Below are 18,292 nucleotides of genomic sequence, written 5' to 3'. Positions count from 1 at the left end.
TTATTTTGCTTTTCAGTTCTGTAAGTTTTTGATACATGTATTATGAAGCTCTGTTGTTAGATGCGTACATATTTAGGATTGTTATGTCTTCTTGGTGAACTGACTCCCTCTTTATCTCTGATAATTTTCTTTGCTCTTAAGTCTTATTTTGTATGATATTAATATAGCCAATTTTCTTTTGATTATGTTTTTATTTCTCTTGCTTATATATATAGGAATAGTAGTAATGGCTTATAAGGTATGTATACTCAGTATTTTGAAGAACTGCCAGATTGTTTCCACAGCCACTGCCCCCCTTACGAACACCTGTTATGGGTTTTTTGTTTGTTTTTGTTTTTTAGGCATCCTACTAAGTTTGAAGTTGTATCTCATTATTTTTTTTTTATAAGTGTAGCTATTTATTTATTTATTTATTTTTAAACATTTATTTGTTATTTATTTATTATTTATTTTTGGCTGTGTTGGGTCTTCATTTCTGTGCGAGGGCTTTCTCTAGTTGTGGCAAGTGGGGGCCACTCTTCATCGCGATGCGCGGGCCTCTCACTATCGCGGCCTCTCTTGTTGTGGAGCACAGGCTCCAGACGCGCAGGCTCAGTAGTTGTGGCTCACGGGCCTAGTTGCTCCGCGGCATGTGGGATCTTCCCAGATCAGGGCTCGAACCCGTGTCCCCGGCATTGGCAGGCAGATTCTCAACCACTGCGCCACCAGGGAAGCCCCGTATCTCATTATTTTGATTTGCATTTACCTAATGACAAATGATGTTGATCAGTTTTTCACATACATATTGGCCATTTGTATATCTTCTTTGGAGAAATGTTTATTCAAATCTTTTCTTCATTGTTTAACTGGGTTATTTGTCTTAACAATATTTAGTCTTCCAGTTGATGAACATGTGATGTCTTTTTGTTTAGATTTTTAAAAAATGTCTCTCAACAAGGTTTTGTAGTTTTCAGTATACAAGTATTATACTTCTGTTTCATATAATTTGAATTTATAAATTTAATTTCAAGTATTATTTTATACATTTTATGTTATTTTAAGTAGGACTGTTTTCTTAATTTTATTCTTGGATTGTTTATTGCTAGTGTATAGAAAACCAACTGATTTTGTATCCCACAACCCTGCTGAACTTATTTATTAGTTCTATTTTAGTGGATCCTTTGGGATTTTCTATATATGAGATCACTGTCATCTGCAAACTTTTATTTCTTCCTTTCCAATATGCCTTTCATTTCATTTTCTTGCCTGATTTCCTGAGTAAAATGTTAAGTAGAAATAGTGAGAGCAGACATCCACAGCCTTGTCTTGTGCCTGATCTTAGGGGGGAAAACATTCAGTCTTCCAGCATTAAATATGATGTTAGCTCTGGGCTTTTGTAGATGCACTTTATCAGGTTGAGGAAACTCCCATCTATTTGTTTGATGAGAATTTTTATCATTAAAGGGTACTGGATTTCATCAAATGCTTTTTTGTGTGTCTGTTCAGATGACTAAGTTTTTTGTTTTTATTCTATAAATATGATGTATTACATTAATTGATTTTCAGATGTTAAACCAATTTTGCACTCTGGGATAAATCGTACTCAATTATGGTGTATAATACCATCTATATGTTGTCGTACTTGGTTTACTAATATTTTCTTGAGGATTTTTGTGTCTATTTATAATCTCTGTCTTTTAGTGAGTTTAAGTCATGCTGTCTTAACATAACGACTGATATTGGTTGATCTACCATTTTATTATTTGCTATCTTTTTAAAAAATTCTGCATTCTTTTGAGTTAAGATTTTTCAAAACTCTAATTTATTGTATATTTGACTAAATCTCTTTGTACAGTTTCTTTAGTAGTTGTTGTAGGTGTTACAATATAGATGCCTAGTCTATTTATAGTCACTATTTTACCCTTTCAAGTGAACCTTAGAAACTTTACCACCATATTAAATCTCTTTATCCTCCCCCATTTATGTTGTAGTTGTCTTACATATTAAAACTGCCTACACTGAAAACCCCATCAGACAGTGTCATTTTTTTCAACCATCAAACATATTTTAAAGAATTTAATAGGAGAGTAGTCCATTATATTTGCCCAGATCTTGTTGTTGCCTTTATTCATTCCTAACCTTCCAAGTTTCTTTTGGTCTTAAGAACTTTCTTAGCAGTTATTTTAGAGCAAGTCTGCTGTCAATGATTTCTCTTAGTTTTCCTTTATCTGAGAATACTTAGTTCACCTCCATTTCTGAGGGTTACTTTCACTAGATAGAGAATTCTGGATTAATAGTTTTCCTTAGCACTTTAAGAATGCTATTTCATTTCTTGTAGCTTGCACAGTTTTTGATGAGAAATCTATAATCATTCACATCATGCCCTTATAAGTCGTGTCATTTTTCTCTGGCTGCTCACAATATTTGTCTTTATTTTTCAGCAGTTTGATTATGATATATGTCTGGGCAGGGATTTCTTTGCGTTTTATCTTGTTTAAGATTTGCTAAGCTTTTTCAATTTGTAGGTTTCACCGAATTTGGGAACATTTCAGCTATTATTTCTACAAGTATTTTTTCTGCAACATTTTTCTGTTCTATAACTCGAATGACACAGTTTTAGATCTTTGGGTATTGTCTCACAAGTCCCTGAGAATTAGTTAATTTTTCCAATCTCTATTCTTCAGATTGGATAATCTCCATTGAACTATCTTTGAAGTTGACTAACTCTTTATCTCTGTTCTCCTATTGAATCCGTCCAGTGAGGTTTTATTTCTGTTAGTGTATTCAGCTCTTAAATTTCTATTTTGTTCTCTTTATATCTTCTGTATTTTGCTAAGAGTTCCTATCTTTCCATGCATTTCAAGAGAATTCACCCTTACTTGTTAGTTAGAACACTTCAGTAATAGCTCCTTTAAAGTTTTTGTCATATAATTCCAACATCTGGGTCATCTAGGAGATGGCATTTGCTTATCGTCTTTTCCCTTACAAGTTAAGATTCTTCCAGGTTCTTTGTATGCCATGTAATGTTGGACATTTTCAATATTAGACTCCTGTTTAAATCCTATGGAGAATTCTTGATATTCTTGTTTTAGCAGGCTATCAGCCTGGTTGTGTCCAAGCTGCAAGTTCTGACAAGCCTTCTGTGGGTCGTAGTTCCAACATCAGTTTAGTTTTCAAAGACTATGCAGTGCTATTCAGATTTGGTCCATGTGTGTACCATGTTTGGAACTTGAGCTATGATCTGTCCTATGTATAGTTCAGTTCTCAAAGTCTGTATATGCTAGGAAAGTCCATTTTTATTCCTTATTTGCTAAAAATTTGAGTGGGTGCTGAATTTTATCAAATACTTTTTCTGCATTTATTGAGTTCATTATATATTGTTTCTGCTGATTCTCACTTATAATGGTTTATTTCTTTGTATGTTTGATGATTTCTGACTGTAAATTCATATTTGGTTGATCTTATCTTTGGTAATTCGGAAAGCTTAACTTGGGGAAACTTTGTTTCAGGTGCTCTAGCCTGCTGTAGGGATCTCAGCTTAATACAAAAATCTCAGGTACATAGTTCCTTCCTGCAGTAGACCTAAAGTAATGGGTGTACCTTGGTCTTCATGCTTGCTTCTGCTTCCCATTCTAGTTTCAGCTCATGTATTTGTATGTATATGGTTTTATGTTTATTAGGGTAGGCTGATAAGACATTTCTGTTATTTCCTATAAATGCACAATTCATTAACAAGTATTTTATCTAGGCGCTAAATAACTGTTTTGTGCCGAAAGAGCCCCACTATTTGGAAATAATTAAACTTTTTATCTGTATTCTTTTGCCAATTACCTCTAACAGTCTAAGGTAAGTCTAAAGGTAATCGATGTAAGACTCCAGTAGACCATTCCTATCTTATATATTTCTGCCTGATATATTTCTTTCCATTTGTTTTTAAACTACCCAAATTAATCATTATGAGTATTATTCTAAAAAGTCAATGGTAACTTAAATGAATGTCTTGGTTCACCATTCTTTCTGATATTCACGTTCCTTTTGTTTGGTTTCATTTTCTTCTTCCTGACATGTACCCTTTAGTAATTTCTTAAATCAGTTTGAAATGATTTTAACTTCACCATTATTTATGAGTGATTGTTCAGGTGGGTATATAATTCCAGGCCAACTGTTACTTTCTCTTGGCATTTAAAGATTTTAGTCCATTGTCTTCTAATATTACCATTCAAAAATCTGTTGTCAGCCTCATGGTCACTCCTTTCTAGATAATTTGTCTTTTCTCTGTGGAAGCTTTTAAGATCTTATTTTTATCTTTGGTGTCCTCCAATTTTGCTTTATAAGATATATCTAGATGTAGGTTTATATTAACTTACGTGGTTGGAACCTTGCTTTTTAAGGCTGAGAAATTCCTTTCATAATGGATTACTTTTTTTTTGGCCACACCACATGGTATGTGGGATCTTAGTTCCCTGACCAGGGATCGAACCCATGCTCCCTGCAGTGGAAGCACGGAGTTTTAACCACTGGACAGCCAGGTAAGTCCCTGGATTACTTTTTTATAGTTTCAAATTGAGCTCATTTTAGTAGGCTTATTTTTCAACCCCCAAAAATTCACAGACAAAATTTTTTGTGTTCATTAACTGTTTATTCAGTAGAGTCCCAATTCCTTAACATGGTAACAAGGTTCTAAGTAATGTGGCTCCTGTTTACCTTTTCTTGCTAAACCACCCCTTCCCTCCTTGTACCTTAAATTGCCAATTCCCAGAACAGGCCAACCTCTTTCATATCATACAATCTACCTTTCATTACACTGTTCCCTCAGCCTAAGAAGCTCTCTTCCTGCCTTACAAAACCCCTCCCTGCTCCTAGCTCTCAGAATTTATCAGATTGATGATGAAGTAAATTACATCTTTTATGAAGTCTTTCCTACTTCTTCCGTCAGGCAGGAATGAATACACCCTATAAAAAGTTCTCTCATAACATCGAAAACCTTACTGCATTTGTCTATGTGTTTCAAAAGAGCACTTCATCCTTTTCTGTCTCCCTTTCCTCCTACCATCTGGTCACCAGGTTTGGTCAATTCTACCACAGAAGTGTCTCAGATCCAGCCATGCCAAAGATACCACACTACCTACATGAAATCACCCAGATTATTTCAAAAGCTTTCTGTCAGTTACTTGTACTACTTCAGCTTTCTGTTCATTCAACAAGTAATTATTAAGCATCCATCTACTCTCATCTGGTCATTCTGCTAGGCCCTGAGATGACAAAAAATAATAATGCACTGGCCATGCCCATAAATAAACTGGAATTCCAGTAGCATGAGATAAGTACTATAACAGGGGTTAGTAAAAGGATGCCACAGAAGAAAGACCTAACCTGGTCTTGGGAGGCTGAAGAGAAAGTAAACAGAGAAGGTTTCCAGGAGGAAATGAGGCCTAAAGTATGTGCAGAATGTAGAAGAATGTGTTTCAACAAAGGGACACACACACAAGGGAAAGACAAAGGCTCAGAGCTAGGAAGCTAAGAAAGGGAACACAAAGCAGTTTAATTCTTAAAATCTACAGCCCTTTCATATTACTATTAAAGTTAGTAAATATGGATATCTAATATTTTGCCAGAAGATAAGTCTAAATTCCTCTTCAGCACAGCAACTTGGGCCCTTAAAAATCTTGCCCTGTCTCTCTTAACACTTCCCTTCCTATACAAACACATGCTCCTTCTTGATATAATTTGCTTTGCCAGCACCATTCCAACTCATACGGTAATATAACACATGCGGGGTTTGACACGAGTACTCACCTGTAAGATGGGCGCCGTGCTAGGATCCCGTGGGTTTTCTGTGAGGAGCCTATGCTGTCAGATGAGTCCTGAGACTCTTCACTTTCTGATAAAGATGATACCTGAAAAACAGAACTGGTTTTACTATGATGAACAAAGCAGGTAGAAAAAGAATAAAATTTAATTTTTACTTTCAGAAAAAATGGTCTGTCTTCTGCCACCCAAATTCCTTTGTCATTAAATCTAAGGTCTAAAAGAAAGAAATAAAAGGAAAAGGAAAAGAGAAAGTTTATTTCAGGAGCCCAAACTAAAGGAACATACAACACAGCAGGCTCAGAACAAAGAAGAAAGTCTATCCCCCAAATAAAGCAATACAACTTCACTAGAGTTGTAAAGATCAGTCTCTATACTGATGCACATTATTCAAAGTTTTTTTTTATCATTAATGCTATCTGATTTGGATTTCGGACATGCTAACTTTGAAATGTTATCAGATATCCAACCAATATTTAATTATTAGATAATGAAATTGAGGGGACTGCTGAATATACAAGCCTGTGAGTCAGGGAAGGGGTCTGGGCTAGACATATATTGGAAGTCACAGCTCTTTAGATAGTCCTTAAAGCCACAAGACTCAGTGAGCTCAATAAGGGGATAAATATAGGACAAAACCCAGGGACACTCTAGCAGTAAGAGGTTGGAAAGAACGGGAGGAACCAGCAAATGAGACCAAGAACAAACCACCATGAGTAATATTAAATGAGCGAGGTGTCCTTGGAAAACTAGTGAAGACAGTGTATTGAGGAGAAAAGAATCATCAACCATGTCAAATTCTGCTAGCAGGTAAAGTAAAACAAGGACTGAGAACAAGCATTAGATTTGGTAAAGTGGAGGTCACTGGCAAGGGCAGGTACAAACACATGCAACTTAAATATCTGTAATAATTAGCTGTATCTCACTTCACAGTTGAATGAGTTAATACATGTAAAGCACTTAGTGCATGGCACAGCGCAAGCACACAGTAAATGTTAACTCTTATTAATAATAAACCTATTAAAACTAGTTAATACAATAACCATATGCAAGGTTTAAGTTATAATATCTTACAATTGAGGAAACAAGTTATTTTCAATTTTTAAAATGTTTTAAATTTCTCAGCATTTTTCTGAAGTTGCATTGTGACACCTGACTTCATCTTTATTAAAAAAAAATAAACAAAACAGGCTTCTAGAACGGACATAAATTCTCTACATTACTTACTCTCTACAGAAGGCCTTCCCCTAAACTATTTAGACTTAGATCTTAAATTCCAGAGAAGCTTGTTTTACATTCTATAGTCTCCTTCAAAAACAAGTTCTAGTGTACTTCTACTTTTTTGTATCTTAAATCTTTATCTTTAGATAGGAAAGAAAGAACGGATCACAATCTGTAATAATTAAGAAATAATCGCAGTAACAAATAATAAAGTAATAATTAAGGAAGATCTGTCACTTCTATATTTCCTCATGCACCACAGATATGCCATTTCTAATCTAAATAGTAGCTGTTTTCCCTGTCTGTCCCTAAATTTACTCCAAAGCCTCCCACTGAACTCAAGTAAGAAAATAATTTCTAAAACTAAGAGATTCCTTATAACTAAGATCAAGTATTTCTCTTTAATGACAGCACTAATAAGAGTAAAATCGTCATATAAAAACTCAAAAATCCATGCAGCAGTCACCTTTCATATAGGAAAAAAACCAAAAACAAAGACAAAAACAAAAAACACATAAAGATGCAGCTCTAGAGCTGACAACACTGCCAGACACTGTATACATTCAAGAGGAAAAAATGAGTTATACAGCTTTTCTTCCAGGATAGCTGCTTCTAAAAATGAGAGATGACCAAAGGCATTCTGAGACTCACAGGAGCCAGAAGATAAAATAGGGAGAAAGAGTAAAAAGAAAAGGAACCCAGGATGGCCTTTTCCTTCCTACTGTTGTCAGGTGTAAATATGAAGGTAGACAGATATAAATACGAACTTTACTATGAGAGAACTTCTTTTATTTGATCACCATAAAGCATAAGGTAGGTACTTTCTTAGTTTGCTAAAACGCTCACATCATCACCCTTTCTTCAGAATTCTCTTTTTCATGAAGGATACCACTAGGATAAAAAGGTGCTTTCCCTTCAGAAAATCTTTCATTTCCTTAAATTCTAAGCAATAACTTCTTCCCAAAATTGCCTTATGTTTTTACCGGGTAGTATATAAATGAAACTAGAAGTTCTAAAACTTTTCTATTTGCCTCGTTTGTTCTAAAATCTAATTTCTAAGACAACTTTATTATCTTGTTTTATAATATTATAACTATAGCAACTTCAGTGTGTCCAGAGACTCAGGGTTCAAAAGTCCCCTCTCTCAACCACTAAGTCTTTGAATTTCTGTACCGTTTGCACGTGTGGTGGGTGAATTACAGAAGACTGAGCTGTCTGGATGACCCCCTGAACCTGTACTTGCTCTCCAGGAAGAGGTACAATTGTCACTGGCGCAGATCCTCTTAATGACATCTAAGAACAAATAAAAATTCAATTAACATAATATAATTATACCTGTGCACGTAAGAAAGCTGAGTTCTTAATACTGGAAAATACATTTCAGAGCTTATTATGTTTAACCACATCTATTAATCACATATTAGGTATCTTCTGTGGGCAGGAGACTGCATTAGCGGGTTGAGAGTACAAACAAACAATAAGAGCTATAATATAAGCAGAAAAGTAGACAGCACTGTACTGTGGGAGCAAAGAAAGGGTGCTACTTCAGCTAGCTCTTGAAAGATATACAATTCCCTGAAGGTGTGCTTGGGGGATAGGGTTGGAAGGTATTTGAGGCAGAGGAACTGATTGTGTAAAAACATGGTGGCTCTTCAGAACATGTCACTCTGAAGATATCTGGTTAAAAACCAATTAAGAAATCAAGAATCAAAAAGTGAGAGAAATACCAACTTTGGGCAGTATCTTCAAAGAAAAATAAATTATAATTTCATGATTCAATTATTTACTTGAAATATTTTATTTCTGTGGAAAGTAGATGGGGTTTCATGGAAATACTACAATAAAATGCTAAACCAAGAAAAGCCCACCTGTCATCCTTCAAGACTCAGCTCAGGTTCTACCTATTCCAAGAAGCTTTCCCCAGATATTTTCAGATCTCTCACCTTCCTCTAGACTATCCTGGTTCATACCATTCATCTCGGGCTTAAATCACAAAATAAAATCCAAGGCTGCTTCTCAAGTCCTGAAAATCACCTTTTTGACTCTTTTCTGTGTTTGTATCAGGCCCCCAAAACAATGCCTTATTCCGTTTCATTGAAGGTTCTTTACCCTTTCCCAAGACTGGATTAAATTCCAGTCTCATTATCTCCCAAATGCCCAGGTCAGGAAATATGTATATAAAACTTTATCCAAATATCAGAAAGGAAATGTAAAAAACCAGTACCTTTTAAAATCACACCTCCCCAAAATAAAATTCTTAGGAATAAACCTGACCAAGGAGGTGAAAGACTTATATGCCGAGAACTATAAAACATTAATAAAGGAAACTGAAGGTGATTCAAAGAAATGGAAAGATATCCCATGCTCTTGGATTGGAAGAATTAATTTGTTAAAATGGCCATACGACCAAAAGCAATCTAATTTAATGCAACCCCTATCAAATTACCCATGACATTTTTCACAGAACTAGAACAAATAATCCTAAAATTCATATGGAACCATAAAAGACCCAGAATTGCCAAAGCAATCCTGAAGAAAAAGAACAAAGCAGGAGGCATAACCCTCCCAGGCTTCAGACAATACTACAAAGCTACAGTAATCAAGAGTGTGGTATTGGCACAAAGTCAGCCATATGGATCAATGGAACAGAACAGAGAGCCCAGAAATAAACCCACACACCTATGATCAATTAATCTTTGACAAAAGGGACTTCCCTGGTGGTCCAGTGGTTAAGACTCCATGCTCCCAAAGCAGGAGGCCTGGGTTCGATCCCTGGTCAGGGAACTAGATACCGCATATGGCAACTAAAGATCCTGCATGTGGCAACAAAGATCCCCCGCAACTAAGACCTGGCACAGGACTTCCCTGGTGGCACAGTGGTTAAGAATCCTCCTGCCAATGCAGGGGACATGGGTTTGAGCCCTGGTCTGGGAAGATCCCACATGCCGTGGAGCAACTAAGCCCGTGCGCCACAACTACTGAAGCCCACGTGCCTAGAGCCTGTGCTGTGCAACAAGAGAAGCCACCACAATGAGAAGCCCATGCACCTCAACGAAGAGTAGCCCCCGCTCGCTGCAACTAGAGGAAGCCTACACGCAGCAACGAAGACCCAACGCAGCCATAAATAAATAAATAAATAAATTTATTAAAAAAAAAAAAAGACCTGGCGCAGCCAAATAAGTATTAAAAAGAAAAATCTTTGACAAAGGAGGCAAGAATATACAAGGGGGAAGACCGTCTCTTCAGCAAGTAGTGCTAGGAAGGCTGGACAGCCACATATAAATCAATGAAGTTAGAACACACCCTCTCACCATACACAAAAAGAAACTCAAAATGGCTTAAAGACTTAAACATAACACATGACATAGTAAAACTCCATGAGAACATAGGCAAAACATTCTCTGATATAAACTGTACCAGTTTTCTTAGGTCAGTCTCCCAAGGCAATAAAAATAAAAACAAAAATAAACAAATGGGACCTAATCAAACTTACAAGCTTTTGCACAGCAAAGGAAACCATAAACAAAACGAAAAGACTATTTGCAAATGATGTGACTGACAAAGGTTTACTTTCCAAAATATATAAACAGCTCATACAACTGAAGGACAAAAAAAAAACAACCTAATCAAAAATGGACAGAAGACCTAAATACACATTTCTCCAAAGAAGAAACACAGATGGCCAATAGGCACATGAAAAGATGCTCAACATCGGTAAGTATTAGAGACATGTAAATCAAAACTACAATGAAGGGGAATTCCCTGCCTGCCCAGTGGTTAGGACTCTGTGCTTCCACTGCAGGGGACATGGGTTTGATCCCTGGCTGGGGAACTAAGATCCCACATGCCACATGGTGCAGCCAAAAAAAACCTACAATGAGGTAGCAGCTCACACCAGTCAGAATGGCCATCATTTAAAAGTCTACAAATAACAAATGCTGGAGAGGGTGTGGAGAAAAGGGAACCCTCCCTACACTGTCGATGGGAATGTAAGTTGGTGCAGCCACTGTGGAAAACAATATGGAGGTTCCTCAAAACTAAAAAATAGAATTAGCATATGGTTCTGCAATCCCACTCCTGGGCATATATCCAGACAAAACTTTAATTCAAAAAGATACGTGCACCCCCTATGTTCATAGCAGCACTATTCACAATAGCCAAGACATGGAAAGAACCTAAATGTCCATTGACAGATGAATGGGTAAAGATGTGGTACATATAGACAATGGAATACTACTCAGCCATAAAAAAGAACAAAATAATGCCATTTGCAGCAACCTGGATGCAAATGGATTATCATACTAAGTGAAGTAAATCAGAAAGAGAAAGACAAATACCATATGATGTCGCTTATATGTGGAAATATGACACAAATGAACCTATGAAACAGAAACAGAATCGCAAACAGAACAGACTGGTGGCTGCCAAGGGGAGGGGTTTGGGGGAGGGATGGAGTGGGAGGCTGTGGTTAGCAGATGTAAGCTTTTCTATATAGAATGGATAAACAACAAGGTACCACAGTACAGCACAGAGAACTATATTCAATATCCTATGCTAAACCATAATGGAAAAGAATATATAAAAAAAAAGAATGTATATATATGTGTAACTGAATCACTTGGCTGTACAGCAGTAATTAACACAACACTGTAAATCAACTATACTTCAATTTAAAAAAACAAAACAAAACTAATAACAAAACAAACCAACCTTTATCCAGGTACTGAAAACTGCAGACTTTCAGCACAAACAACTCCATTCAACCTCCCTCACACACACTGAGACATGACCAAACCCTACCACAGCTTCTGTCAGTTCAAGGTTGAGTCCCTAGGATGACCCAGCCTCCTTAAAATGCCTCCTAGAGAAAGCTCAATGCTGCCAAAATAATTAACTGTTTGTTCTAGCCAAAACCTGACTATAGGTCTTTGACCTCACTTTTCTTAGAGCACTTACTTTAGAAAACTTGCAGTTGTCAATCTCTGACCCTTGAGATAAACAAATCTTGTACAACCCAGAAATGTCTTTCTCAAGGACCTGGGAGTCATCCCTTTGAAATGTAATCATCAAGAGGATAGGACCTTTGTCTACCAGTCTCTGTTGGAGGATGGGAGCCTAAATCTGATAAGCACCAATTAGCAAGTGGACACAAATGGCTGAATCACAGTGACCAACCTCTCCACCTAACATCTTCAGTACTTTTCCTTTAGCACACTCCAGCATTTTAAAAGGGACCCACCTTTTGTTTCAGCAGAGTTGAGCTCAATTTATGCTGGAGTCTCTCTTCCCTACTGCACTAGTCTGAATGAAATCTATCTTGCTGCCTTTAACAGGTGTCTGGCTCTGTTTCTCACTGACAGTATCCCAATATGGGGATACAGAAATTAGTGAGTAAAAATAAACAGGATTCATGAATCTGAAGAGTCCAGCTCTAGAGTCATCATTACACTCAGAGGTCCCTTTACTTTTCAGACCCTAACTAAAGCCAATCACTCAAATAATGAGGAGAGCTTGTGAGGGGGTTAATTTACATTCTAAAAGGATAAAAGCAATCATTCCTCCAGAGTTTCTGGCAGTCCTTGTCATTTTGTGCAGACTGAGGATCTGGCAGGCAGAAAAGGAAAAACGGCACCAGATTTTGTTTTAGCTAGTAGTCATCACTTCCCCTTATTATCACTGTTCTAACCTCACAAAATGCTCATCACTCAGGGTCCCAAAGCCTGGTGTCTTCCCACTGCCACTCTCAAATGTGATCATCTAAATCCTGAGATCTTTCTCAAAGAAGAAAAAGAGGGACCTGCTGTTCCCCACCCCCCAATTTTAATCTGCGGTTGAAACACAGATGATTGCCTCCACCTGTTACTTTTCAGTGCTGTCTGAGCCTTCTGCAATGATAGAAATGTTCTAAATCTGCACTATCCAATATAGTAGTCAGTATCAAGCATTTGAAATGTGGCTAGTATGACTGAAAGACTGATTTTTCATTTTGTTTAACTGTAAGTAATTAAAATTGAAATATCCACTTGTGGCTGCCATACTGAACAGCGCAGTTCGAGATCTTAGAGCTGTAGAACGTGCTACTACACTATGGCACCAACTTCAGAACCCCTCTTAGGAGATGTTAGAAGAAGTAGAAAAGGATTTTTTCTGGAGCTGCTCTGATTAAATTGGGAGCTGTAGGACTAAGGCCCCCTGATTGCCTCTCACTCCACAGGGTAGCTGAGCTCACTCTTATTCAAGTGACTGGGCAAAAATTAGCATTCTTTTTAGCTCCCTAATTAGGGGCTCCCTGGACCATAAACACTTGGGTGAGGGAGGGTGGGGAGTTAGTAGAGTGGCATGGGAAAAGAAACCTCTATTTAACAGAGTTTGAATCCAAAGTCTTCTAACTCCAGAAAGGCACACAGATTTTGGAGTCAGACAGGCTTGGGCTGATTTTTAGCTTAAGGCAATCATTTGCTGCTCTGTGACGCTAAACAAATTACTTAACTTCCCAGGACCTCAGTTTCCTCCTTTGTAAATAGAACTAATAATATCTTTTTCAGAGTTACAGTAAAGATTAAAAAATAAGTTAAAAACAAAAGGGGTGTTAAAAAAATTGTGGATATAAAGCAGAAACGAGAGAAGGACGTGCTCTCACTCTCTCTTGCGAGAACACCAGAATCACAACTAGCTAGCTGCTGGACAATCATCGATAGGAAAACACTGGAACTCACCAAAAAAGATACCCCACATCCAAAGACAAAGGAGAAGCCACAATGAGACGGTAGGAGGGGCGCAATCAGAGTAAAATCAAATCCCATAACTGGTGGGTGGGGGACTCACAGACTGGCAAACACTTACACCACAGAAGTCCACCCTCTGGAGTGAAGGTTCTGAGCCCCACGTCAGGCTTCCCAACCTGGGAGTCCGGCAACAGGAGGAGGAATTCATAGAGAATCAGACTTTGAAGCCTAGTGGGAATTGACTGCAGGACTTCAACAGGACTGGGGGAAACAGAGACCCCACTCTTGGAGGGCATACACAAAATAGTGTGCGCATTGGGACCCAGGGGAAGGAGCAGTGACCCCAGGGGAGACTGAACCAGACCTACCTGCTAGTGTTGGAAGGTCTCCTGCAGAGGCGGGGGGTGGCTCTGTTTCACCGTGGGGACAAGGACACTGGCAGCAGAAGTTCTGGGAAGTACTCCTTGGCGTGAGCCCTCCCAGAGTCTGTTATTAGCCCCACCAAAGAGCCCAGGTAGGCTCCAGTGTTGGGTTGCCTCAGGCAAAACAACCAACAGGGAGGGAACCCAGCCCCACCCATCAACAGTCAAGTGGATTAAAGTTTTACTGAGCTCTGACCACCACAGCAACAGTCAGCTCTACCCACCACCAGATCATCCCATCAAGCCTCTTAGATAGCCTCAACCACCAGAGGGCAGACAGCAGAAGCAAGAAAAACTATAATCCTGCAGCCTGTGGAACAAAAACCACATGCACAGAAAGACAAGATGAAAAGGCAGAGGGCTATATACCAGATGAAGGAACAAGATAAAACCCCAGAAAAACAACTAAATGAAGTGGAGATAGGCAACCTTCCAGAAAAAGAATTCAGAATAATGATAGTGAAGATGATCCAGGACCTCGGAATAAGAATGGAGGCAAAGATTGAGAAGATGCAAGAAATGTTTAACAAAGACCTAGAAGAATTAAAGAACAAACAAACAGAGATGGACAATACAATAACTGAAATGAAAACTACACTAGAAGGAATCAATAGCAGAATAACGGAGGCAGAAGAACGGGTAAGTGACCTGGAAGACAGAATGGTGGAATTCACTGCTGCGGAACAGACTAAAGAAAAAAGAATGAAAAGAAATGAAGACAGCCTAAGAGACCTCTGGGACAACATTAAACGCAACAACATTCGCATTATAGGGGTCCCAGAAGGAGAGGAGAGAAAGAAAGGACCAGAGAAAATATTTGAAGAGATTATAGTCGAAAACTTCCCTAACATGGGAAAGGAAATAGCCACCCAAGTCCAGGAAGCACAGTGAGTCCCATACAGGATAAACCCAAGGAGAAACACACCGAGACACATAGTAATCAAATTGGCAAAAATTAAAGATAAAGAAAAATTATTGAAAGCAGCAAGGGAAAAACGACAAATAACATATAAGGGAACTCCCATAAGGTTAACAGCTGATTTCTCAGCAGAAACTCTACAAGCCAGAAGGGAGTGGCATGATATACTTAAAGTGATGAAAGGGAAGAACCTACAACCAAGATTACTCTACCCGGCAAGGATCTCATTCAGATTTGATGGAGAAATCAAAAGCTTTACGGACAAGCAAAAGCTAAGAGAATTCAGCACCACCAAACCAGCTCTACAACAAATGCTAAAGGAACTTCTCTAAGTGGGAAACACAAGAGAAGAAAACGACCTACAAAAACAAACCCAAAACAATTAAGAAAATGGTCATAGGAACAAATATATCGATAATTACCTTAAACGTGAATGGATTAAATGCTCCAACCAATAGACACAGGCTTGCTGAATGGATACAAAAACAAGACCCATATATATGCTGTCTATAAGAGACCCACTTTAAACCTAGGGACACATACAGACTGAAAGTGAGGGGATGGAAAAAGATATTCCATGCAAATGGAAATCAAAAGAAAGCTGGAGTAGCTATACTCATATCAGATAAAATAGACTTTAAAGAATGTTACAAGAGACAAGGAAGGACACTACATAATGATCAAGGGATCAATCCAAAAAGAAGATATAACAATTATATATGCATCCAACATAGGAGCACCTCAATACATAAGGCAACTGCTAACAGCTATAAAAGAGGAAACTGACAGTAACACAATAATAGTGGGGGTCTTTAACACCTCACTTACACCAATGGACAGATCATCCAAAATGAAAATAAATAAGGAAACAGAAGCTTTAAATGACACAATGGACCAGATAGATTTAATTGATATTTATAGGACATTCCATCCAAAAACAGCAGATTACACGTTCTTCTCAAGTGCGCACGGAACATTCTCCAGGATAGATCACATCTTGGGTCACAAATCAAGCCTCAGTAAATTTAAGAAAATTGAAATCATATCAAGCATCTTTTCTGACCACAACACTATGAGATTAGAAATGAATTACAGGGGAAAAAAATGTAAAAAACACAAACATATGGAGGCTACACAATACGTTACTAAATAACAAAGAGATCACTGAAGAAATCAAAGAGGAAATCAAAAAATACCTAGAGACAAATGACAATGAAAACACGACAATCCAAAACCTATGGGATGCAGCAAAAACAGTTCTAAGAGGGAAGTTTATAGCTATACAAGCCTACCTAAAGAAACAAGAAAAATCTCAAGTAAACAATCTAACCTTACACCTAAAGGAACTAGAGAAAGAAGAACGAACAAAACCCAATGTTAGCAGAAGGAAAGAAATCATAAAGATCAGAGTGGAAATAAATGAAATAGAAACAAAGAAAACAATAGCAAAGATCAATAAATCTAAAAGCTGGTCCTTTGAGAAGATAAACAACATTGATAAGCCATTAGCCAGACTCATCAAGAAGAGGGAGAGGACTCAAATCAATAAAATTAGAAACGAAAAAGGAGAAGTTACAACAGACACACAGAAATACAAAGCATCCTAAGGGACTACTACAAGCAACTCTATGCCAATAAAATGGACAACCTGGAAGAAATGGACAAATTCTTAGAAACGTATAACCTTCCAAGACTGAACCAGGAAGAAACAGAAAATATGAACAGACCAATCACAAGCAATGAAATTGAAACTGTGATAAAAAATCTTCCAACAAACAAAAGTGCAGGACCAGATGGCTTCACAGGTGAATTCTATCAAACATTTAGAGAAGAGCTAACACCCATCCTTCTCAAACTCTTCCAAAAAATTGCAGAGGAAGGAACACTCCCAAACTCATTCTATGAGGCCACCATCACCCTGACATCAAAACCAAAGATACTACAAAAAAAGAAAATTACAGACCAATATCACTGATGAATATAGATGCAAAAATCCTCAACAAAATACTAGCAAACAGAATCCAACAACACATTAAAAGGATCATACACCACGATCAAGTGGGATTTATCCCAGGGATGCAAGGATTCTTCAATATACGCAAATCAATTAATGTGGTACACTATATTAACAAATTGAAGAATAAAAACCATATGATCATCTCAATAGATGCAGAAAAAGCTTTTGACAAAATTCAACACCCATTTATGATAAAAGCTCTCCAGAAAGTGGGCATAGAGGGAACCTACCTCAACATAATAAAGGCCATATACGACAAACCCACAGCAAACATCATTCTCAATGGTGAAAAACTGGAAGCATTTCCTCTAAGATCAGGAACGAGACAAGGATGTCCACTCTCACCACTATTATTCAACATAGTTTTGGAAGTCCTAGCCACGGCAATCAGAGAAGAAAAAGAAATAAAAGGAATCCAAATCGGAAAAGAAGAAGTAAAACTGTCACTGTTTGCAGATGACATGATATTATACATAGAGAATCTTAAAGATGCCACCAGAAAACTACTAGAGCTAATCAATGAATTTGGTAAAGTTGCAGGATACAAAATTAATGCACAGAAATCTCTTGCACTCCTATACACGAATGATGAAAAATCTGAAAGAGAAATTAAGGAAACACTCCCATTTACCATTGCAACAAAAAGAATAAAATATCTAGGAATAAACCTACCTAGGGAGACAAAAGACCTGTATGCAGAAAACTATAAGACACTGATGAAAGAAATTAAAGATGATACCAACAGGTGGAGAGATATACCATGTTCTTGGATTGGAAGAATCCATATTGTGAAAATGACTATAGTACCCAAAGCAATCTGCAGATTCAATGCCATCCCTATCAAATTACCAATGGCATTTTTTACCAAACTAGAACAAATCGTGTTAAAATTTGTATGGAGACACAAAAGACCCCAAATAGCCAAATCAGTCCTGAGGGAAAAAAACGAAGCTGGAGGAATCAGACTCCCTGACTTCAGACTATACTACAAAGCTACAGTAATCAAGACAATATGGTACTGGCACAAAAACAGAAACATAGATCAATGGAACAAGATAGAAAGTCCAGAGATAAACCCACGCACCTATGGTCAACTAATCTATGACAAAGGAGGGAAAGATATACAATGGAGAAAAGACAGTCTCTTCAATAAGTGGTGCTGGGAAAACTGGACGGCTACATGTAAAAGAATGAAATTAGA

At 37.6% G+C, this 18,292-nt stretch overlaps 1 protein-coding gene across 4 annotated transcripts in view; it reads right to left on the bottom strand.

The window, feature by feature from the left end:
* Positions 1 to 18,292, bottom strand: part of ATF1 (activating transcription factor 1) — a 61,538-nt gene that overhangs the window by 13,410 nt on the left and 29,836 nt on the right. For 3 of the 4 annotated variants that reach the window (XR_005021572.1, XM_036866916.1, XM_036866917.1), the window contains exons 3-4: positions 8,182 to 8,301; positions 5,776 to 5,876 (exon numbers count right to left, since the gene is read on the bottom strand). Coding sequence is in view for 3 of the 4 variants with exons in the window: in XM_036866916.1 (XP_036722811.1) it covers positions 5,776 to 5,876; positions 8,182 to 8,301 (221 nt within the window). In the remaining variant the exon portion in view is untranslated. The remainder of the gene's footprint in view (positions 1 to 5,775; positions 5,877 to 8,181; positions 8,302 to 18,292) is intronic. The other variant, XM_036866918.1, reaches the window with a different exon arrangement.

The sequence above is a fragment of the Balaenoptera musculus genome, chromosome 10, assembly GCF_009873245.2.
Source record: "Balaenoptera musculus isolate JJ_BM4_2016_0621 chromosome 10, mBalMus1.pri.v3, whole genome shotgun sequence".
Classification (NCBI taxonomy): domain Eukaryota; kingdom Metazoa; phylum Chordata; class Mammalia; order Artiodactyla; family Balaenopteridae; genus Balaenoptera; species Balaenoptera musculus.
The sequence above is the reverse complement of the archived record's forward strand: the minus strand, read 5'-3'. Positions and strand labels throughout refer to the sequence as shown.